At 36.1% G+C, this 24,651-nt stretch overlaps 2 protein-coding genes across 3 annotated transcripts in view; one reads left to right on the top strand and one right to left on the bottom strand.

Annotated features, from left to right (window-relative positions):
* The window catches only part of LOC109078643 (cytoplasmic phosphatidylinositol transfer protein 1-like), a 72,230-nt gene extending 65,139 nt beyond the window's left edge, over positions 1-7,091 (bottom strand). The window contains exon 1 of the mRNA XM_042720868.1: positions 6,421-7,091. Within this exon, the coding sequence (XP_042576802.1) occupies positions 6,421-6,468 (48 nt within the window). The 5' untranslated portion in view covers positions 6,469-7,091. The remainder of the gene's footprint in view (positions 1-6,420) is intronic.
* Positions 7,092-8,849: 1,758 nt separating this feature from the next.
* Positions 8,850-24,651, top strand: part of LOC109047729 (probable helicase with zinc finger domain) — a 53,103-nt gene continuing 37,301 nt past the window's right edge. Inside the window, exons 1-14 of one of the 2 annotated variants that reach the window (XM_042720866.1) lie at positions 8,850-9,006; positions 11,364-11,570; positions 11,852-11,888; positions 12,611-12,735; positions 14,131-14,187; positions 14,417-14,465; positions 14,609-14,684; positions 14,934-15,132; positions 16,202-16,309; positions 16,486-16,786; positions 18,219-18,486; positions 19,452-19,791; positions 23,779-23,909; positions 24,148-24,327. In XM_042720866.1, the coding sequence (XP_042576800.1) occupies positions 11,382-11,570; positions 11,852-11,888; positions 12,611-12,735; positions 14,131-14,187; positions 14,417-14,465; positions 14,609-14,684; positions 14,934-15,132; positions 16,202-16,309; positions 16,486-16,786; positions 18,219-18,486; positions 19,452-19,791; positions 23,779-23,909; positions 24,148-24,327 (2,060 nt within the window). In that variant the 5' untranslated portion in view covers positions 8,850-9,006; positions 11,364-11,381. Of the gene's footprint in view, positions 9,007-9,032; positions 9,282-11,363; positions 11,571-11,851; positions 11,889-12,610; positions 12,736-14,130; positions 14,188-14,416; positions 14,466-14,608; positions 14,685-14,933; positions 15,133-16,201; positions 16,310-16,485; positions 16,787-18,218; positions 18,487-19,451; positions 19,792-23,778; positions 23,910-24,147; positions 24,328-24,651 lie in introns of those variants that run through there. The other variant, XM_042720867.1, reaches the window with a different exon arrangement.

Below are 24,651 nucleotides of genomic sequence, written 5' to 3'. Positions count from 1 at the left end.
TCCCAAAGATGTAAGGTTTTATGGCTAAAGGAGGTTTCTATAACTTTTCTTTCTTAAGAAATGTTTCATATTTCCAAATAAATACAAATGAGATCCACAAATATATGTTAGGAGTTTTTAGAGAAAATGAATAAATGTGATTGTTTGGAGCAAGAACTTGAGTAGATGGCGGATGAAGTCCACGTATTTGTGGATTTGTGTGCACATTTTGACACTAGAAATGCTTCAGAATCCACAAAAGCATGCAATGATTTACATATGCACAGGAAACATTTCACAGATTAATGGCAAAAACAATATTTTTTGATCAATGGCAAAGGCCGTTTTATTTATTCGTGAATTTTGCGAACCTCCTAACATATTGGTTGATCTTAGTATTTGTGAATTTGTTTGATTTTTGTGAATCTCTGTGCATTTGTGTACCATACTTTTTTTTTTTGTAAATATGAAACAATTCTAGACAGGCAACAGTGTGCAAAATTAATTAATCTGCAACAGATCATCAAATTAATGTTGAAAGAATTCCACGATGGAACATACAGTACAAGCTATACTGAATTTGTATGAAGACAGGATTATGGAGTAAAGAATGGAAATGAGCCATATAGAAACACTGAGACACCATGAACCAGCAACCACCTAGAAATGTGCAGAAAGCCACCTAAGCAACTGCATAGCAACAATGTGGAACTAGCAACACCCTTACATCACGGCAGTGGGTTTTTCAGTCAAGCAGCATTCGCTACAACTACAGGTATATACACATGCATTTCTGCATAAAATAAAATAAAAATAAATAGTAATTACATGAAAATTGAAAACGCTATTTAAAAAATTAGGCCCAAGGAAAAATGCATTAGGCACTTCAGACAAAAATAAAACATAAAGAGCACCATGAAATTTGGCAATGTGGCGCAAATGACAGAACCTTTTAGTCTGGTCTTATAATCAAGTGTTGTTTGAGAATCAGAGTCGGTGTCGACCCAGGAGTGTGTTTTCTGTACAGCGACATAACTCTGCTTAAATACCAGAGAACAAGGCATCGCTGGAAAAATTAACTAGCTATTTATGACTGTTTCCCAAAACTACAGTAATTTTGTCGCACATCCATTATTAAACCAAGCTGATTTGACAATAAAGGACTGTCATTAATGACTTCATCCAGGTAGTGTAAATAATAAACATCAGACTGCTTTGCTATTTTTTATTTTTATTTTTTGTTCTCTGTGTGTGTTTGCATTATCAACTTAAAACCTTTTATGCATTTTGGCCCTTCATTTACATGACAATGGTGTTCTGGGGTCCTGAAGACGCAAACTATTCAAATGGTCAAGTTTTTTAAAAAAATATTGTAATCGTTTCCATGTAAACTACAAAAAAGGTTGTTGTTTTTTAAACGGTGATGTTATGTGCATATGTCTTATGTGTTCAGTCTATAGACACATGTACACAGTGTTTCTTTACAAAATGACATCGCCATCTACGGGTCTGGCATGCATAATACAGCATTTCAGTATTTTCGAGGATCCAGCTGAGTGGGGATCGTTTCGACAATGTTGTCATCTATAAATGCTTTTCATGTAAAGATGACATATTTTTTCATGTATTTTCAAAAATGCAAAGGAAAACTTTTTCCATTTTTAGTATATCGTTGTTGTGTAAACGTACCCTAAATGTGGGCTCTCCAGGGTACTACAGCACATGCACTCTCTTCAAAACGCCACTTACATTATCTTGACAAACTGAAAGATGAAAGGATGAAAAGTGTATATATGTATGGAATGAAAGATAAAGTTTGTAGGACTTTGTACTGCATATTAGCTTGCTGTTTTTTTAAGTCCATCACTGCATCCAAAATCTTCTGGTGCCATCTGCTTCCAGTTATATTCAGCTGTACAAAACTGCTAGTTATGCTGCTTTAAATTACAAAACAAAATCAAAAAAAAAGACCAAAAATAATCAAACCTTAATCCATAGCTGGCCAACGATGTTAACGAGACAGTCTGATTGACCAAGGATAATTTGACCTTGTTGGTCAAGTTATTTAAGAAGGTGACACCAGTATCCCATGATGGAGGCCAGTATCCAAAACACAACATGCAGCTCAGACGAACTCTTTCTAAAAGATCAACATAAATGTTACACTTAATAAACAAAATAAGAAAATTCAAAACAATATATGCCAATAAAATGTATGCCAGTGTAAATAAAGTAAAGATGGCATTTGAAGAAAAAGCTCAGTGCAGAGCAGGATGAGTCATGAATACAGTATTTTGCTCCATTTTCCTAAGAGAAAAAGTTTTTTTTTTATATACTTTCTAGGAATAAACTACCAGATGAATGGAACACACAAAACCTAAAAGCCACAAAATGTCATTTAAATTTCACTGAATCTTTAAATATTTCATGTAAGTGTCCCATTCGTTTACCTTTATTGTGCCCTGGATGTTCACTATCCTTTCCCCTCACACTCTTAGGCCCTGTACACATTGCAGCTAAATTTGGTTGCCAGTTCACATTTTAATGCTCAATCATATCCACAGTGAGTTCAATAATTTGTTGGCGTAACAACCACATTCAACCAAATTAATTCCTTAAAAATTAATGTACTGACAGCCACCTTTACAAGTATGCGTCCTTTCTACAAAGTATGTACAAAACTAAAACTAATTGTTAATGACATATTTATGCATGTATCAGTGATGTCTGTATGTGAAGTAGAAGAAAATCACAGAAAAAAAAAAGTTATGAGCCTTGACTCATTAGTGTTGCCATATCTCACTAAATCCCCAGCAAACTAGAACATTTCCATAATAAATCCAAATGCTTCTATTGAAAATAAGACAAAGATTTAACATGACCCGCACCTCCACACTTTAATAACCCCATAAACGTCATCGTTTATAAGCCAAGCCCAAAATGCTTATAATAAGTGAACATGGCAACCCTTCAAATAAGTGTTCTGTGAACTATCCTTCCAAACATAAACAAAACACAATGGCTCTGTTGACAGTGGTTTAGTTAAAATAGCAGAACATAAGTCTTTGGTCACTGCAGAGAGACTGTCAAAAGGTCAAAGGAACTTCTGGATTGGATGGATGAATTAGTCACAACAAGATCAACAGCATGCATTTAGAAAATAGATGCTTTTTTTATGCCAAGGTGGAGTACATGCTTTCAAAACCACACATGCGAGAACAGAGATACAACATGCTTTTTAAGTAAAATCCTGAAGCTTCTGCATGCCTTTGATAAGTGAAGATTAATCTGTTCTGTGTCTAGTGAAGGTCATTACTATCCCATTTTAAGAGAACCTTGAGTTCCAACAGAAAACTGTCTAATTAAAGCAAAGAAAGCGTCTTTCCTTGCACCTGTGAAGCCCCTGAGCTTCAGCTGGCCATGGCTCAGTTTCTCACCTAATAAAGATGTTACTGTATTTATTTCATAGTTGAGAAAGAATAATTGCTGTTGAATAAAACTAGCACTCAATAGAAATGACAATATCATTCTTTAATTAAATATTTAGAGCAACAACTATCGCTGTAGGAAAGTCATATCAATTGAGATCTCTTTGATATCAAAGTTTTTCTCAAAAAACAGCAATGAGACCAAAAGGAAAGAAAATGGACACGTACGCTGAAAGTCTCCTTGTACTTTTGAATCGAATTCTTTGCAGTGAAACTGCTGAATCAGTTTGCAAAACACACCGAGCGATTCATATCCAAAATGGGCTGATGATCTGAGCTGTTCTCACCGATTCCTTGAACTGTTCATATCTGACTCAAAATGTGCCAAGAACCAAGAGAACCGCTGAGTTTGAGTCTGTGCATGACTGAGGCATGAATGCTAAGTTACTGTACATATGGCAAACTTTACTACTAATTATAGTAAAGAAAAATCCTATTTAAAACAGTGCTGCAAATAGTGATCTGTTCAAATTCAATGCATGTTTTACACAAATTAGGATAGTTTAGATTAAAAAAAAACTATAAACAGTTAAAATAATGGAAATTAATGCCCATGCATCTTCCAAGTTGCAGTAGCAGTTTTAAAATGATAAAACTAGCACGTCTGCACAGCATTTTTTATACTATGTTTCACCACACATTTTGTTTTCTTTGTATTTAAAACCTACACGGTATATTTTGCTATTCACTTGTTTGCATACTTGACTTATCAGTAACTTTAATTGATATTTTACTACATTTCTGTTACATTTTTTTGATAATGTATGTTTTGGTAATAAATTAAAACAAAATTTAATTAAAATAAAATATCTAAAAGTTCAGAAAAATAAATGCAAACATAAATAGAGTATAAATATAAAATGTATATTAAAAACATAGAAAAAAATAGAAATATATTAGGTACATTACCAATCAAGAATAAAGTTACTTTCAGTAAAAATAAGCAAACATAAAAATAAAAACAACCTGAAGATTCACAACTTAGTTACTAAGGCATCTGAAGCAAAAATAAAATACCAAATACCAAATAAAACAATCATATCATGGGATGAGAGATGATATCTAAAACTTACTCAGGAGAAGCGCTTTCATTTTATCACCTCACTCCTGCAGTCATTTTTTTTTTCTGGCATCCCTCCACACCTGATTATCTATAATGAATTAAGTCTGGCAGGTGACTTGGAGGTCTTTATCACTCAAGGATGATAAATGTTACAATGAATGTCCGTTCAATGCATGCATACAGAGAGGGTAACTCTCTACATATACAACATTCAGCAAAAGCAAGAGTCACACTTGTTTCCAAGAGCCAAAAAATGTCCAGTCAACATGAGGTTGTTGTATTTGAAGCCATCTGGAAAGCCATGACCTGTAATCGCGCTATCAGCTCAGTAACCTCTCATGAGACCTTTAATTGATCAAACAGATTTTAACTAACAGTCTCAGCCGTTGCTAGGTAAATCAATCAACCATAACGTCTGCAGATGGCTGTTCCCTCTTATTAAAACACACGCCCATGTACACAAACACATCACAGATGTGATAATTGTTTTATAATGATAATCAAGCATGTTAAAGAAAAAACCCATCAGAATGTCATGCTAATTTGGGGTTTAGCTTACTCTATTTACAGTACACAAACGGATGGATACCTAGATTTATTAAACACGGATATTAACGATGATGCTTGCTTGAACACAAAATACATCTGTGGTGTCAGTCAGCAGATGGGCTGCAAAAGCACAAAGCCACATGACGGGAAGACAGCAGCCACTCTGGTGTTGTACTTAAGAAGCGCTGATAGATCTGATCTCAGATCCATTCCATCCAGTTACAGTTTCATTCAGCCAGTCGATCTGAGATGCAGATTCATGCGCACATGCAAAAACTATATTCGTACCTAGTCAGTGGGAACAGAAATTGTCTGGATATTAGTTCTCATTGTTTAGATCACATTAAAAGTTTTGAGAAGTTGTTTCTGATATATACGAAGACACTAAACGTACCCAATATAATGAACATATATACAAAAATGTATATGTATATGTGTGTGTGTATATATATATATATATATATATATATATATATATATATATATACACACACACATTTACTTTTCATAGAAGAGACTTTCCATTATACATATTAATTTAAAAAATCATGTTTTCTTTCATACATCCCTCTGAAATGGGTGCTTATCATTTTTTTTTAATGCCAATAAGTTAATTTTGTCAACTTTTATGAGTGTGCATAACATTGACTTAAAACCACAAAACTCCAAATCTGATTTAATTTGTTTTTTCCTAATGTTCTGTTTACTATGGATTGATTCTCCAGACTGATTTTAAACATTTGTTTTCATAACACAGTTAGGATCAGGATCCAGCTACCGTGGATCCAAACAACCCAGTGTAATGTAATCAAAACGGTGCTAATCTTTCATTTAGGTTATAAAATCAAAGATTGTATCACAGTCTCTCTCAGTGACCGAGCTGGGGTGTTCAGTTTCAGTGGAAACACTGGTTTGATGGAGAGGTGCACTTGGCACTGCTCCATTATGTGTAAATGACTCCATATAAAACAGCCTAGGTTCCCATCCCATGACTTTGATAAACAGTTTATCAAAATAATCATCACCATCTTGTTTTTCCATTTTAAAAAATGTCAAAATCACACTAAATGAACAACAACCACTCAGTCAAAGAGTAACGGGAAGGGAAAGTTCCACAGCACCACCAAGTGGATTCAACTACACATGTGTCTCTGAGAAAAAAAGGGAAAGTTACAATGAAACTGAACTAAAATAGACAAAAATATAATCTGGGGCAAATTAACTAGCCTACCAGAAAAGTCAATATTACGCCACTCTACAAATGAGTTACTGGATATACTGAACTGTTATCTGTTTCTCATATATGTTCAGAATCACTGAATATAAACGTACTGAACTTACCTCTTCCACTGTTAGTGGCATGCATATCCGGTATTCCTTCAACAACATCGTCCTGTCCTTGTGATTCCCACGCTAGATCGAGTGCCAGTGATCATTTAAATCAATTCAGCCATCTGGTGATGAATGCAGATGGGAAATATCAGTGCACTTCTGTAGGAACGCTCTCGCCGTTCCGCGCGCAGCTCGTGATGTTGTAATGAATTCACTCTTGGAATTCGCCGAGGCTCCTGCGCTTTTACGCACAGAGACACGCGCCAGAGACGCGCTAGAGATCCAGTGGAGAAGACGACTCGGTGTTTATGGGGTGTTCAACTTTAAAACGAAGCGGGTCTTTGCTCTCGTCTTCTTTGTCACGTAGTCCTGCGCCCCGTGCACCTGTCCCGTCCCGCTCCGCATAGATGATGATGATGATGATCCAGCGATGGTTTGCGTGAATCTCAGAGTGCACCTGGAGGTAGTGGCATTGTTTTCCTCGTCTAGTGAAATGAGAGATGTTGTGTAGCTGTCGTGTTCTCCGCTGCGCTGACGCGGGATGGTAAGTTTGCGAGGAGAAAGACACGCTGTGGCGGTGTGGTGCAACGCATCAGTGTTTTCATCGCACAACACCGCCTTCAAGCGAGCGGCGGCGCTACTGACTGCAATCACACACCAACCGCAGCAGTAAACCCAGAGAAAAAGAGCTCGTGCGTTTGTTTCGTGAGTGTGCAAGTGGTTAAGAAAATTAAAACCGGGTCGCTTATATGCTCTGTAACATATAAGACACTACAACATGTTAAATACTGCGACAAATATTAATATCAATATTCAGCAAATATTAAAATATTAGAATATATATTAATTATATTAATATTAGAAATATCAAATATCTTAAAATATTGTTATTATATGTGACAAAATAGAATAGATTTATGGATTTTTGTTTTACCTTAATTCAGCAAGGATGCATTCAACTGATTAATTAAGGAATTCTGAAAAAAAGTATTACAGTTTACACAAACAAATTAAGTAACAAAACTGTTTGGAATAACAATTAGAAATGTTTCTTGAGCTGCAGATCAGCATATTAGAATGATTTCTGAGGGATCATGTGACACTATCCATCCATTTATCAATAATAATAATAATAATAATAGAACACTTTTAATTATAATAATATTTCACAATACTACTGTTAGATTACTATAAGACATTGTGAGCATACACTACCAGTCAAAAGTTTTTGAACAGTAAGATTTTTAACGTTTTTTTTTTTTTTTATATATCTTCTACTCACCAAGCCTGCATTTATTTTGATCAAAAATACAGCAAAGGCAGTAATATTGTGAAATATTTTTATTATTTAAAAGAACTGCTTTCTATGTGAATATATTTTAAACTGTAATTTATTCCTGTGATGCAAAGCTGTATTTTCAGCATCATTCCTCCAGTCTTCAGTGTCACGTGATCCTTCAGAAATCATTACAATATACTGATTTGCTGCTCAGGAAACATTTATTATTATTATTATCAATATTTAAAATGTTTTTTTTTTCAGGATTTCTTTTGATTCTTTATCTGAAATAAAAAGCTTTTGCAACATTATACACATTATAATACTATTCAAAAGCTTGGAGTCAGTATATTCAAATCATTATATATTTATTATGAAATTATAGAAACTAATACTTTTATTTAGTAAGGATGCATTAAATTGATCAAAAGTGATGACAGAGACATTTATAATGTTTCAGATAATGTTTCATTGATCTTTTTCAGATAAATGCTGTTCTTCTGAACTTTCTATTCATCAAAGAAACCTAAAAATATACTCAGCTGTTTTCAACATAATAATAATAATAATAATAATAATAATAATAATAATAATAATAATAATATTCATAAATATGTTTTTGAGAAGCAAATCAGAATATTAGAATATTAGAGTAATGATGCTAAAATCCAGCTTTGAAATCACAGGAATAAATTACATTTTAGAATATATTCAAATAGAAAGCAGTTCACATAGTAAAAATATTTCACAATATTACTGCTTTTGCTGTAGTTTGGAGCAAATAAACGCAGGCTCTGTGACCAGAAGAGAATTATTTAAAAAACATAAAAAATCTTGCTGTCCAGAAACTTTTGACTGGTAGTGTAAGAGAGAATAATCGCAAATAATTAAAAAATCCCAATGATTGCAAACTCTTGACTAGTGGTTAGTGTGAATTTGAAGTTCTATACAAATCCATTTGAATTTTGTATAACTGGTCTGAGGTGCATCTAATATTACTGAGCAGAAAAAAACACACACCGTCAATATAATACAAAGTATTTATTTATTTATGTACAATGTAAAAGCCAATTATTAATTAAATGATGTATTTACTAAACAGCCAGGTTTTAGTAATTACACAACTCAGTATAACGGCTTTTCTACATTTTAGGAAGGGACTGTGAGAGTGGGATAAAAGCTAAAAGACCCCTGCTCTGAAGTGTGAGGGTCCTGCAGTGTCCTGGCAGGAAGCAGTGCGCAGAAAAAAAATCAACCCATGATGCACTGCGACAGGCTGACAAGTGGATCCAAGATGGCGTAGAAAGTAAAGCTAGGTAAGTGCAGACTTCCTCTAACACCTTTCTGCGGTGCACCGTTCGCCCTCCTCACCTCTTCCTGCCGTCGGTCCCGACATCCAGATGCGGCTGTCGGCTCGCGTGTGCCGCGCGTCAGAACGCGAAAAATCGCGGCGCGCGTTTGCACGATTATTGTGATGATGAAAAGGCCTGAGCGCAGCTGCGCTACCCTGACTAGCAGCTAAAGATGCTCGCGTCTAACTGCGATATTCGCTTCCCATCACACACCGTTCATCACACACACGGGCAGATGCGTGAGTGCAGGCTGTGTCTGAGAGAGAATCAGTGTGGATTGTTGTGTTAATGTTGCAGGATCGTGTGAATCTGTGTGTGTCCGGGGGCGGCTGGAGCTCAAGGCCAAGAGAGCAGCGATCATCGCAGTCCACATACACGCATTATAACAGTTCCCTCTCGTGATTAATCGTGATTATCAACCCCTATGCTCGTCCCGTGCTCATATATCGTGTGTAACCGCGCGCTGTGCCTGATTTGGTGCGTTTTTGCGCTGATTTAGCGGCACACACGCAGTTGTTGTTGTTCTCCTGGAAGGACCGGACACAGTGGCGGTGTTTCAAAACCTAGCGGGCTGCCTTCCTGGACATCACGTTTGGGCGACTCGTTCGCGCATTTTCCGAACGTTCTAATCGAACGCCTCGAGGGCTTCTGCGATGCCCGCGGATGTTGTCTTGGTAGGCAGCTCGCTAGCTTTTGAGACGCGGCCGCACACTCGCACTCAGACGGGACATCTATTATTAACTGACCCGGAATCCAAATATAGAGTGTTTATATATTTTACTGAGGCTCTGTTGCCTTGTTTGGTGTGCTGGAGGTTAATTAGACGTTGGTTTGCGAAGACTGTGTGTTATTGTGTGCTGTCGGACAGTCCCGTTCTCTGTGTGTGGAAGTGAGAGGCACATACATGGAACCTAGACGTTATGCAAATATCAACAACAATACAGTTATTTAAGTCATGTGAGACTACATGAATATTTTCTTCACTTTCTATAAGCAACCTTTATTAACAACTTGCAGGATCCAATGGATTTGATAGATATTTACATTTCTTTTCACGTTATATAAGTTATTGCGATCACTAACTCATAAGCATAAAGTACATCAGATTTAATACAATTGTTTTATATATCATATTTTGATATACAATTTGTTAAAAAAGCTGATAAAGTTTCCTGTTTATTAGCACATTCTTGCAGCCCCAGACTACATTACTTGTAATAATGTAAAATAAAAATATATATTAGATAAAAGCAGATGTGTATTTAAAATGATGTAAAGCTAAAGCATTTTTGGGGTGGGCGCAATAGTATCAACCTCTATAAAAAAAAAAAAAAAAAAAAAAAAAAAAAAATATATATATATATACACACACACACACACACACACGTATATATACATATATATATACACACACACACACACATATCTTTTCCAGGTTGTATATAATGCTTTATATTAAAACTATTCTAGAGGTTAGTACAATTTTTACCCAGATTTTTGGAAAAAAAAGTATAATATTATTATTATTATTATTATTATTATTATTATTATTAATAATAATAACGGTAATATAAATGCATTCACCAAGACTCCACTACAGTTATTCTTACTGCAGTAAATCTGGTAATGTGGTGTTTTCATGATCATTGTCCGAAAAGAAAAGAAAGAAAAACAGATTTTGTTTGTATAGATGCCCTTTTCCCATATATGGTTTTATATTAGTAACAATAACTGTATTATTTATGGTATTTTGTTGGGGACTCTAGTTTTCATAGCTCATTTGCAAAGCGATGGTATTTCTAGTTATTTTATGGTGCATTACCGTTTAGAAGATAATTTTAATTTGTATTTAAAGTTTAGCCCCTGACTGAACTTTTAGACAAGCTGTTGCTGGTGTCTGTTCATATCATGGTCAATATACTATAAAATATAAATATAATATTGTGCTTTTAGATTAGTGGGTTGGGTTTTGGTATAGTTGCATGGAATACAAATTATTGGAGCATCCACTCAAAAAAACAATGTGGAAAAAGCGTTCGCAGCCACCTCCACTAACTCAGCCCAGATGGGCGTTACAGCTGTGACCTAATTATTACAGAAAAGGAAAAATGACTCCACACTACAACAGTATTCGCACAAACTAGTGTGAAAATGTGTATTTGAATGCCATTTTATGTGTTTAGCACATTTCTCAGAAAGTTTGAGCTAATTCTTCAGATAAACAAACTTTTGAATGTGTCTTCTGCTGCTTTTATAGTTGTTTCTGCCTTGAAGAATAATCATATTTTGAGTTGTTTAACCCTTTGTGTCTCCCATGACAGAAACTCTGTCCCAGAGTCATGGAGGACAGGAGGCCACAGAAGTCATGTGACGAGGCCATTGGATCATTAGTGAGGCAGGAGTATGAGGCGGCAGTGGCTCACAGCACAGAGGCCCTGCTGGTCATGGGGCCCCGGACCCTGGCCCCCAGCACGGCCTTCCTCCGAAAGCGTGCCCTGCTCTACCGCATAGCAGCACGACTCCAGCTGGTGAGGCTGCATGTCAACTGCATGTTTCCTTAACTTCACTAATGAAGTGTTTATGCAATTCATGTGCTATTATTTTTTTTTATACCTTTTGTGGTGTTTATGAAGACGTAAAGTGGCAAAGCACTGAAGATCAGACATTCACTTCACTTTTAAAAACTGTTTTTAAATTTTGATTTGATTTTCACTATAATTTCTTAATTATTTATGCACCCCTATAGCATATCGTTTTGATTAGGAGAGTGGATGAGTAACGAATGACTTGTGCTTTTTTAATTCAACAGAAGGACTACGATCAAGCTGATGAAGACTGCAAGCATGGTAAGATAACAACAAAACTATCATTATCAGCAGGATTTACCATTGACCATATTCTTTGGCCTCTATTAGGTTTTTTTAGTATTTAAAACATGTACTGTTAAGTTCTTTCATGTTGAATCTGTGTGAATATTTTTTAAAGGGATAGTTCACCCAAAACTAAATATTCTGTCATTATTTGGTTTCCACTTGTTCCAAACCTGTATGAGTTTCTTTGTTCTGTTAAGCACAAAAGATATTTTGAAGAATGTTGGTAACCAAACAGTTGACAGTAGCCATTGACTTCCATAATATTAAAAAAAATTAAAAATACTATGGAAGTCAATGGCTGCCAGCAACTGTTTGGTTACCAACACAAGAAAGAAATTCTACAGGTTTGGCGAGTGAGTAAATGGTAACAGAATTTTGAACTGTCCATTTGATAGATTTTTTTTGTTCATGTAATGTTTCTGCAATGTTATAATTTGCTTATCTCTAATATATATAGATATAGATATAGATCTATCTATATCTATATCTATATAAGTAGTAAAAGTGTAAATCTATTTAAAAATATGAAAACAAGATAAAATGTAAAATAGTATGTCATATCAAAATTGCGATACCTGTGAAATTGATAAAAGGCTCTCAAGTAGAACCATGGCTCTCATCAGACAGCTCAGGATTATGGGATGTCTGGTTTTTGTGTTGATCACTCGGGTGTGTTGGTGTGTTTGTTCACCTAGTGTTTGCTGAGGAGCTGGGGAAGGGAGATGGCAGTTTCAGGGCAGGTCTTCAGAGTATGCTGCTGGATGGAAGCTTACAGGAAGTGTGCAGCGTTCTCTCTAAAGCACTCTATGGAGAACCACTGGTAAACCAACTCGCAATTCCTTTCCAAATGAGCTAGCTTGATGTATTGTGTTTCAAATTGACATCATGATATATATCTTGGATTTTATCATGCTTGTAAAAGCTTTTAGATGTTTTTTAGTGAACTGTCTACATTTGTTCATTTTAATGAAAGGAATTTTAGATTATGCTGTAAACTTTACGCTGTAAAACTCACAGTTTTGCTCTCAACTTGATTTTCTCTGTAAACTTTACAGTTGCGCTGTATTTTTCTCCAAACCTTACAAACTTCTAAGATTTACAGTTTTACAGTTGAGCAAGATTTGCAACTGGACTATAAACTTCAATTTTGCTTTAAATCTTACAATTTTTCCCTCTCAACTTACGGTGCTTTGAAAGCTTTACAATTTTGTTACAAATTTTACATTTGTGCTGTAAATTTTGCATTTGCACTGTAAATGATAGTATAACCCTTTATTATTTTGTTCTAACTTTTACAGTTGTGCTATAAACTACAGTTTTGGTTTAAAATATAAAATTTTGCTTTCAAATTTAGGTGCTTTGTAAAGCTTTACAGTTTCACTCTAAATTGTGAAGTTGTGTCGTAAGCTTTACATTTGCACTGTAAACTTCCATTTTTCCCCAAACCTTACAAACTTTTAGGATTTACAGTTTTACAGTTGATCAAGCTGGTTAACCAACAGTTGGGCTATAAACTTCAGTTTTGCTTTATAACTTGCCATTTTTTCCTCTAAATGTAAGATGCTTTGGAAGTTTTAAAATTTTGGACAATTTGCACTGTAAACTTTGCATTTGCACTGTAAACATTAGTTTTGTTTTTAAAATTAAAATAATTTCCTATCTACTTTACTATTTTGTTCTAACTTAAACTACAATTTAGTTCAAAATGATAAAAAATTTGCTTTTAAATTAAGGTGCTTTGTAAAGCTCTACAATTTCACTCTAAATTGTAAAGTTGTGGTATAAACTTTACATTTGCACTGTAACTTGTTTTTCGCTAAACCTTAGGTTTTCTGAAAGCTTTAAAATTGTGCACAAAATTTTACAGTTTGCTATAAACATTGCATTTGCACGTTAAGCTACAATTTTGTCCTCAGTTGTACAGTTTTGCTCTTAACCAAGTTCTCTGTAAGCTTTCCAGTTTGCTTTTAACTTTTACAGTTGTGCTGTAAACTACAGTTTTAAACTTTACAATTTTGCTTTCAACTTTAGTTGCTTTGTAAGCTTTACAGTTTTGCTCTAAATTCTACAGTTGTGCTGTAAAATTTACAATTGCTTCTTAAAATTCTTTTTTTCCCCTAAACTTTACAACTTTACAGTTATGCTGTAAACTTTACACAGTACACTTTTTACCTTGAATTTGCTCAAATTCACTGAAGCATTTTGGTTGTCACAGAATGGGATCATGACTAAAGACATGACAAGACTGAAGAGGCTTCTTTCAGAAATAGAGGTCAGTTTGTCTAACTATTATTGCCATCTTATATTTCCCATGCTTAAAGTCTTTACACCCAGTCAGCATCACTTGTGTTTTAATTTCTGTGTGAAAACGGTAACCCTTGCCTTCAAATGACTTTCAAGAACTATTACCTCTCACCACAGCTTTTGTGCATGACTGAGAGACATGTTAGAGAATAGTGTGTGTTTTTGCGTATGAATCACGAGGGTGGTCTCAATTGCAGGCTGTGAGGAGTAATATGCCTTCAGAGTTGGCTGAAGAGAATGAGGAGGGTGAGTTCCACTTCAGTTTCACAATGCATCCAGGATCCATTTTCGCCTCTGATATACTAGCTCTTATGTGAGCTTGGGTGTTTGCACTGACATGCAATCTATCTTTCTTTCCTCTTTCTTTCTTTGTGATGTTCTCCTGACAGACGTTCAGGAAGGTTGGCAGTTTCGTGCTCCCCCTCGAGGGGTCACTAGTAGTGAGGAGTACACGTTGTGTAAAAGGTACACTAGTCCTGACAGCAAATAGCACTTATTCTAGTGGTGCTGATTTCAAAAATAATGTAAAATGATCTTACTTTTATTGATTTGTAAGTCATTATGTTCTGTTTCTAGATTTTTACTAACATATTAATCTAGAAACGTATGTTGCTTGGTTAAAATAGATTTCCAGAGTTGAATTTCTGCAGAGTTTATCTGTGCATTATTTCTCTCTTGTTGATTGACTGTAATGTTTTGTTGATTTGTGGTCAGGTTTTTAGAGCAGGGTCTTTGTCGGTACGGAGCTCAGTGTACCTCGGCTCACTCTCAGGAGGAGCTGACAGAATGGCAACGGTGCTACGCCTCCCGACTCATCCGCCTCAAACAGCAGCAGGAGGGCAAGCACTTCACCGAGAACTACATGGAGGCGCTCATCGAGAAATGGATCAACTCCCTCACACCAGAGAGAGTGGTACAGTCCTCTTGACAGAGAATATCTTAACGGTTCACTGGAGAGGTGTTTTGTTTCTCTCTAATAAGTTGCAACCAGTTTACTTAAGGGAAAATTCAGTAGTGATGCACTGAAATAAATTTTTGGTATTGGGCGAACATTTTGGATGGCCAAAATCATCAAAACTGAAACAAAACAATATCGATGTCTCATTTTTTAAAACTATCTTTATTTTGATGAACCAAGACCTTTTATTCTGTTATTTTCAGTTGAAATGCACGAACCTCTTATTTGTGGTGACCTACCATTCATTAATCTCAATTTGTGTTTTGTTACTTTTGTTATGAAACAAAGTCTCAGCTTTCCAATTCTGTCAATTTGATCACAAACTTCAACCAAAATATGTGCTTTTGACATTCTTTGTGGCGTGACGGATCACTGTAGCCGCCTCGGTTCAACCCATCATCTCTTTCTCTTTAATAATAATTATAGCACAAAATAAACATCAGGGAAAATTATGAAATGCTGTAATCGCTCAGTCAGTATTTCAACTGCAGAAAGACGTCAAACTTGTTAGTTAGCTGAAAAAAAAAATACATGCACTCTATTACTTATTCCTTATTCTGTAATAATTTTTAATTACAGCCACTGTTGAAATGTTAATTTTTCAAGAATGCATTGAAGTAGAAACGTAAGTAATAGTCGAAATGTTTATATAAAACTGCCTTGCATGTAATTTAAATGTTTACATACAAGGGTTACTTATTAAGGTAATTTGACTAAACTTTGTTTTCATTTTTGGGCTAAATAAAAACTTTCTTTTATTTTGGTGCATTACTACTCTGAAGTCTACTATTGATGAAGAACTAGTTATACTACAGACTGATAGCGAGACCCATATGTAATTTACAGTATGCTTCTTGGCAACTCTTTGGCAACCATTCACAAAAACGTAGCATAATATATTTTTACAAAAAGAATATTTTTACATGCTGTGGCCCTGTATTGTCAATACAGTCAGGAGCAGTTATATGTGAGCTGTGTAGATGTTTCTGCTCGTCTATTGATTTTATGGTTTCGTGTCATGCAGATGAATGACTGTGTGGATGGAGTTACAGTGGAGCACAGCTCAGATCTCTCAATTACCGTCAACACCAAGAAATCATCTCACTCCTGGACATTCACACTCTTCTGCAAGGTTTGGGCAATCTAAGCCTCTCTTTTCACAAGCTACAGAGTGGCGGAGAGTCATTTGTTTGAAGAAAACATCTTCGAATTAGTGTTCAAATCTGATCATGTATTCAAAGTCAATGCAAAATTTGAATCAATCTCCAGGAATGAATCTCAAACTGGGATTTGTTTTGTCACAAACAGCCGGTCCGTACGCTACACCGCATAGCATTGCTTTACGATGCCAACCGGCCACATTTCTCAATCACGGCGGTTTCGGGCGGGGATGCATCTACCCAGGTGCCCCAGGAGGTGTGTGAGGGCGGCTGTCAGGAGTGGAGCGCCGTTGGCCTGGTGCAGAACGGCATGGACCACTGCGTTTACACTGTGGTGGTCTCCTTCAGCACAGAGATCTTCGGAACCTTCCGGCAGACCGTGGTGTTTGATTTCGGCTCTGAGCCCGTGCTCATGCAGCGAGTGATGGTGGACGCCGCCTCCATTGAAGGTAAGACAGCGGGAAAACGCTTAAAAGTTACTTGTTAAAGAATTGAAAATTCTTTTGCTCAGACCTCATGTGGTTTCAAAATGCAGGACTTTGATTCTTCTGTGGAAGACAAAAGAACATTTTAGAGAGTTCATACTGTTATTTTATTCATTTCTTTTTTCATTCAAAGAAAGTCAATAGCTATTTTAAAGCTCCAAAAATAACCAAAAAGCACTGAAAAGTGCCTCATGCTGAAAATTTGCTTTTGCAGCAAAGGAAAGAACCTATAAATGTAGTGTGTGTGTGTGTGTGTGTGTATATATGTATATATATATATATATATATACTTATAACTATATATTATAAATTTTTTTTATCACTCAAATTAAAGTGATACTTTCAGACATCTGAAAAAATATTATTGTATAATGTGAATGTAAATTGCAAAATGAAAAAAATTAAATTAATACTATCACACTGCTACAGAAACAAAAATCAAACAAAATTAAAGTGATACTTTCAGACTGCTACAGAAGCATTAATCAAATAAATGCTGTAGCTTTGAACTTTCTATTCATCAAAGAATCTGAAAAAATGCATCACAGTTTCCACAAAAATATTAATTATAATGAGCACTAGCAACACACCTGATTTCGGCATTGATAATGATGTTTCTTGATCAGCACATCAGAATGATTTTTGAAGGATCATGTGACACTGAAGACTGAAGTAATGATGCATGATGAAAATAAATGAAAATTTAGCTTCACCATCACAGAAATAAATGACATTCAAAATGCATAGTTATGTATTATTTCACAATATTACCATTTTTACTGTAACTTTTTAATGCATGAAGCGTGTTTTATTAGATTGTGCTTTTAACTTTGTGAGAGAACTTTTTTTTATTCCGTTAACCCTTTTGAAGAGACTTTCAACAGAGTTAAGCCAAATACAGTTTTAGAGTTTTAGCAAAAATATATAGTAAAAACATGAATTTTCCCACCCTGAAAATAGCCACAGAAGCTGGCATGGCATTAAACACAAACAAACTGCATTTTCAATCAACCAAAATGCATCCTTGATGAGCATAAGAGACTTCTTAAGACTTTCACTGACTGCATATTTCTATACATCTATAACGTAACTATGAATTTATAGCTTTCATACTCTCGCAAAATAATGACAAGTTGAAAATCTTCATCTTGATGACATATTTCTGTCATCGATATTATGATAAATAACTCAAGCACTTTATTCATTGTCTTCTGAAGTCATGGGATAGCTTTATGTGAGGAACATAAAGTATTTGTTGGTGCACTTTCTGCTTATTATCTCCTCTACTTTTTATGAAATCTATGTCTAGAGGTCCTAACTGCATACATATCAGTATATTGTCAAATGTAAGCTTAGACTAGCATTTCATCATTTTCCATTACCCATAATCCCACAGATCTGGAGCACTTGATGCAAGCGCGACAGCAGCTCCTGATGACAGCGAAGCGCTGGGACTCGTCATGTAAAACCATCGTGGAGTTTGTCCCTAATGAAAACATGGATCTAGAGCGCAGTCTACTGACCCGCTATCAGATCCCTCTCTCTGCCGACCAGCTCTTCACCCAGTCTGTGCTGGACAAAACCCTCACCAGAGACAATTACCAGCCCCGCCTGCACGACCTGCTCTACATCGAGGAGATCGCTCAGTACAAAGAAGTCAGCAAGTGAGTAGTCTCAGAGGATCACCGTCAAGTCTGGTCCACAAGAGTGGCTCTCTGACAGATATGTGAATCAACCAGTCATAGATCGTTTAGAATGTGAAGGGGTTGGTAATTATTGATAGTTATAAAAGCTATATAGTTGATAAAAGCACTGTAATAGACCAGCATGTGACAGTGTTAACTAATGATAGCATAGCAGTCTTTGTGGAAGGTTGTGGTCTTTGAGGTTTTACATGAATACAAAAGCATCCAAGAGTACTAATTGTTTTACATAACTCAGAAATCATTGATGAATGTACAGTTTTGCTGATGAAGGATAACCTGTTTATATATTGCTTACACATTTGAAGGATCTAGTTCAATAGACCTCATAAAGATTGTCACATCATCTAGTTCTTCCTAAGATGTGCTCATATTTGCAGCCTGGTTATTTGTAAATGCAAATTTGTTTCCTGAAGACGTGATAAAGGTTGTGCAGCCTCACCTGTAAATTGCAGACTGAAGCTTTTAGTTTCACTGACTTGAGTCAATATGCATAACATTTCATATTTTCCATAAGTAAGCCATTATTATGAAATATTCTTCAGTGATCTTTAATAATAATTTCTATTTGTTACCACTAGAGGTCACTGGTGGTCTTTTTGAAAAAGCAAGTGAGCACTGTTTATGGTAATTGTCATGAAGATGGCAGTAAAATTATTCTCTTTTTTACATTTATTTGGAGACAATGGGGGTTTTAAATCACGTTTTTTTGTTAAATATTGTGGTTAATTATTGATATTTTATTCTTCCTATAGTAACAATTCTTGACATGTAAACTAAGGACCATAGTTTGCACAAAAAAAATTTTTCTGCACCAGTTACTGTGTACCGAATATTGACCTTAGTTTACATGTCAAGAATTGTTACTATTCTTTTGTTACCATTGCTGTATCATGTTTTCCTAAATGTGCTGCTTTTTTTCTCAGGTTCAACATCAAGGTTAACCTGCAGCTGGTGACAAGCTTTATGTTGACTGGCATTTCTGGTGGCGCCAAGTACGCTCAGAATGGACAGTTGTTTGCACGCTTCAAGTTGACGGAGACGCTGTCTGAAGATACGCTGGCTGGGCGACTGGTCATGACAAAGGTCAACTCTGTGCTGCTGCTGCCTGTCTTTAAGGAGCGGATGGGTCAGAACCAGCCAGCTGGAGCCAAGGAACGCGTGTATGAGGCCCTGATTGAGGAAAAAACAAAAGACTACATTTTTCTGCGGATCTGTAAGGACTGCTGTGGGGAGCTGGGGCTGGTGGCTGATCAGGAGCTGCAGGTATGTTATGACTTCATTCAAAAAGACCTCTCATATGCTGAGTATGTTGTTATAAAAAATAGCCCGTTTACATCCAAGCCTATTAACACCCTAGCTACCAGCCAGAATATCCGAGAATATATATACAATCTCCTATAAACCAGTCAGAGCACTCTAGCCTAGCAACGCTATAGAAACCAGCCAGAACACCCTATAACACGATAAGTAATTTTATATCCCGACCAGGCTACCCAGCCTAGCAACGCCCTAGAAACCAGCCAGAACACCCTAGCAATATCTTTTATAAATGAGCCAGGACACCCAGCCTAGCAACGCCCTAGAAAACCCAGCCAGAACACACTAGCAACTTTACCATTTTTCTATAAATGAGCCAGGACATGAGCCTAGCAACGCCCTAGAAACCAGCCAGAACACCCTAGCAACTTTACCATCTTTTATAAATGAGCCAGGACACCCAGCCTAGCAACGCCCTAGAAACACCACCAGAACACCCTAGCAACTTTACCATCTTTTATAAATGAGCCAGGACACCCAGCCTAGCAACGCCCTAGAAACCAGCCAGAACACCCTAGCAACTTTTACCATCTTCTATAAATGAGCCAGGACACCCAGCCTAGCAACGAAATACAAACAAACCAGAAAAAACAACCAACCAACACCAACTACCATAAATAAACCAGAACACCATACCTAGCAAAAACCACTAAAATCTTGTATCACGATAAGTAATTTTATATCCCGATATGATATATCCAGGACACCCATCCTAGCAACGCCCTAGAAACCAGCCAGAACACCCTAGCAACTTTTACCATCTTCTATAAATGAGCCAGGACACCCTACCTAGCAACTCCCTAGAAACCAGCCAGAACACCCTAGCAACTTTACCATCTTCTATAAATGAGCCAGGACACCCAGCCTAGCAACGCCCTAGAAACCAGCCAGAACACCCTAGCAACTTTACCATCTTTTATAAATGAGCCAGGACACCCAGCCTAGCAACGCCCTAGAAACCAGCCAGAACACCCTAGCAACTTTACCATCTTTTATAAATGCAGGACAAGATAAATAAACAATCAATGATATTAAAATCTTTGAAACCATAGAATTTTCATAATCCTTGTCACCAATGTCGATATCAAACTAATACAAGAAAATAATAATGATAATAAAAAAAAACAAGATAAAAATAAACAAATAAACAATAAATGAAAAAAAAAAAACAAAAAACAAAATAAAAACAACAAAAAAAAAAAATACAAAAAAATAAGAAATACATTGTGTAAATTAATTAGTCTTCACTGTGTAAGTTCTATCCATCCATATATATATATATATATATATATATATAAATAAATATATATATATATATATATATATATATATATATATATATAGGCATAATTATTAGTATTATTATTTATTTACTTCTTATTCTAGTTACAAAAGTGATTTAGTCAAGAGCAGTGAGAGATTTTCTCTCACTGTTGTTTGATTAACACAAATGGCAGACAGGATAAATATTGGACAGCTTCCCCTTTAAAGCCAAAATCCAGATCCAATATACTGTTAAACGTGCTTTCTCTCACAACTATTTACGTTCCCTTAAGACCTAAATGACTGTTTATGAGGATACTTGCAAAGCCAGGCATTTGGACGCATATAAGTGTTTATGCAATTAATGTATTTTGCGGCACCTCAAAATAAAGGATAGAGCATAATATGAAACGATAGACTAACAATATAAAGTATTGCCGTAAACAATGTATGTTGCGGCACCTCAAAATAAAGGATAGAGCATAATATGAAACGATTGACTTTTAATTTTGTCCATCCGATATACATCGTCATATCGCCCAGCCCTAGCCAAGGCCGATATATCGGCCGATATCTGGCATATTTCAAATATCGGCATCGGCCGACAAGTTTTTGTGTTTGGCCGATATGTTCGAGACTAATTTTGACGGTGCAGAAAATGGTAGTACCTGCACACACAGCGTTCACATTCTCCCTCTTCATTGTTTTCTGTCGCTGTTTAACAGTTCTGTCTGATATGGATAGATGTCTGTCTAATAATCAGTAAAAACTGTTAAACAAATGAATATTAATATAAATATTTATTTACCAGCCACCCTGCTTTCTAAGATATCGGCATCGGCTGTCAAAAAAATGACATCGGTCAACCACTAGTGTAAATGGTGATGTGTTTTAGACTGTTTTCAACTTGTGTACAGTCTCAGTTATCTTGTCGTTAAGAGAGACGTGCCAGTGTAATGGAATTAGTTTAAGCAGCGTACACCATTTACTGTTGTAAATTGAATTGTGATGGCAGAACCCCCAGAGACTTTTGTCATATGGAAAGATGCTTTCAGCAAGCAGGCTGCCTTACAAAGAGCAGGATTTGGCCTAATTTACCCTTTTTACTCGTCTAACAGATCCCATTTATCACTGTGCCCTGCAGCATAGCACACGCTCTCTCTCACTGTATTTTAATAGGGTTGAATCGTTTTGTCTCGTGGAATTCCTATGTAGGCTTGGGTTTTGTGTCGCCACGTATGATAATTTAACACGGTTCCTTAAATTATTGTAAAACGGAACATTTCAAGCCATAAGTGGGATCATAATGGATTAATTCTAATGCTGTGTAAATGGACTCAGAATTATCTCAGGTCATTCTAAACCTGTATGAATTATTTTCTTCTGTAAAAGCGATATTTCCAAATTGTTAGTTCATAAGAGTTTTGTGCAATATTTCCAAGTTTATATATATATATACATACATATATATATATACATACACATATATATATATATATACATACACATACACATACACAGTGATGGCCAAAATTATTAAAACACTATTATTTTCACCAACTAAAAAAAAAATGGTTTTTATTCAGTTATTTCTGTCTTTTGCTGTAGTGTCTGTAGGAAATAATAGTTTTTTTTTTTTTTTTTTACCTTTGAATGTAGTAATCCAGTGAGATTTTTGTCTGACAATAGACATTGCATTATCTAAACATAGGGGTGTGCGATATATATGGTCTTAATTGTTGTTTTAGGCTATTTTTTAAAACAATTACTTATTTAAAATAAGTGTTCACGTGTCGGAAAGTTTACAGACAATAGTGGAGGATTTTTCTTTTTTCCTCAGCATTATTGCCGTTTGATTATTACTGATGAGATCATAGACAGTGGCAGCTTTAACAGGCTGCATTCACACTAATGCACAGATCTGTTTCGATATCAGATGTTTTGTCGGGCTCTGAAAACATAACTGACTGTGTGTACATCAATTTCATATAAAAGTATTCGAAAATGCAGGTGCATTTAACCGCAGACGCAATTGAGCTTCAGGACAACAAACACAAAGCGCACGTGATAGTTTGTCAGTGTGCGAGTTTTGTGCATCTAATAGTACTGCATTCCAAACGGCATAAATGAAAGCATAGCTAAAGTAAAACACGGCGGGTGGAAACACAGACTGTCAAGCAATGTGCAATGAAACCCGCCGCGTCTCTAGCGCGCACACGTGCCATATGCGGGAAAAATAAACAAGCTTAGAATCGATTCTGAATCATTAAAGAGAGAATTGCGATGCATCAGGAAAACTATTTTTTTCTAAAACCTCAGTTCACATTTGCTTTCATTGCATGGATATTTCTGGATACTCTGCAACACTTCTCCTTTTTGGGTCGTAGACAGTGACAACAGCAAATGGGTTTTTTTTGGGTCGTAGACAGTGACAACAGCAAATGGGTTTGGAATGACATGTAGTTTTATAATACAGTTTTATCATGAAAAAGATGTTTGTTTTACTCTTTGCCAATTAAAAAGCCATTCCTTTAAAAGGCATTGTTAGATGTGTTTTCTGTAGCACATGGCAGGCGCTGCTAAAAAAAAAAAAAGTGTGCAAATAAATACAAAAAGTGTTGGCAGAGTCTGTTTGAACAGCAGGTGTGTTTGTGTGTGTTTGAATGCAAGGTGGAGCTGCAGTTTCAGCTAAACAGGCTTCCTCTGTGTGAGATGCACTACGCTCTGGATCGCGTCCGTGATAACAGTATCCTGTTTCCAGATGCCAGCCTCACTCCCACAATCCCCTGGAGTCCCAACAGGTACGAGCACACGCAAAGACCCAAACGAGTGAGTTTTACTCACATACACACACACACACACCTGGAGATCTGTTTGCACTAGTTCCTTGTCCAACATAGCTTCACAAGTACCTAAAATGACACAGGACATGAATAATATCTGCTTGTCCAGCAGCACTGGTTCACTCACAGACGTCTCTGTTTGTGTGAGTGGCAGCTGTGTTGCCAGTGTGTAAGTTCTTCTTCCTCGCTGCCACAGGCAGTGGGATGAGCAGCTGGATCCCCGTCTGAATGCCAAGCAGAAGGAGGCTATTCTGGCCATCACCACCCCCCTCTCCATCAACCTCCCGCCGGTGCTGATCATTGGACCCTACGGCACAGGCAAGACCTTTACGCTGGCCCAGGCTGTCAAACACATTCTCAAGCAGCCTGAAACACGGTAAGCAGGGTCAGCCTTAAAGGAATTTACCACAGAAAATCATTTTGAGCAACGAAACAAGAAACGCATTTACAGTAGTGTTCATTTTGTTATCGAAAACTGATGGAAAATACTTACTGATGATTTTTTTTATTCTATTATTAAGACTATAAAAACAAAATTAAAAAAATATCACTCATTAACACTCACAGTAACTGTGACTTTATCAATATGTAATATTGTTGATAAAAAAAAAACGAAATATAGTACTTCAATTATATTGAAATATAGTTTATAGTTCTAAATCCAAACTCTGTCTATATTTTCTTGAACATAAAAAGATCA

Source organism: Cyprinus carpio, chromosome B3 (genome assembly GCF_018340385.1).
Source record: "Cyprinus carpio isolate SPL01 chromosome B3, ASM1834038v1, whole genome shotgun sequence".
NCBI lineage: Eukaryota > Metazoa > Chordata > Actinopteri > Cypriniformes > Cyprinidae > Cyprinus > Cyprinus carpio.
Note: the sequence above shows the minus strand (reverse complement) of the source record. Positions and strands in the feature narration are given on the sequence as shown.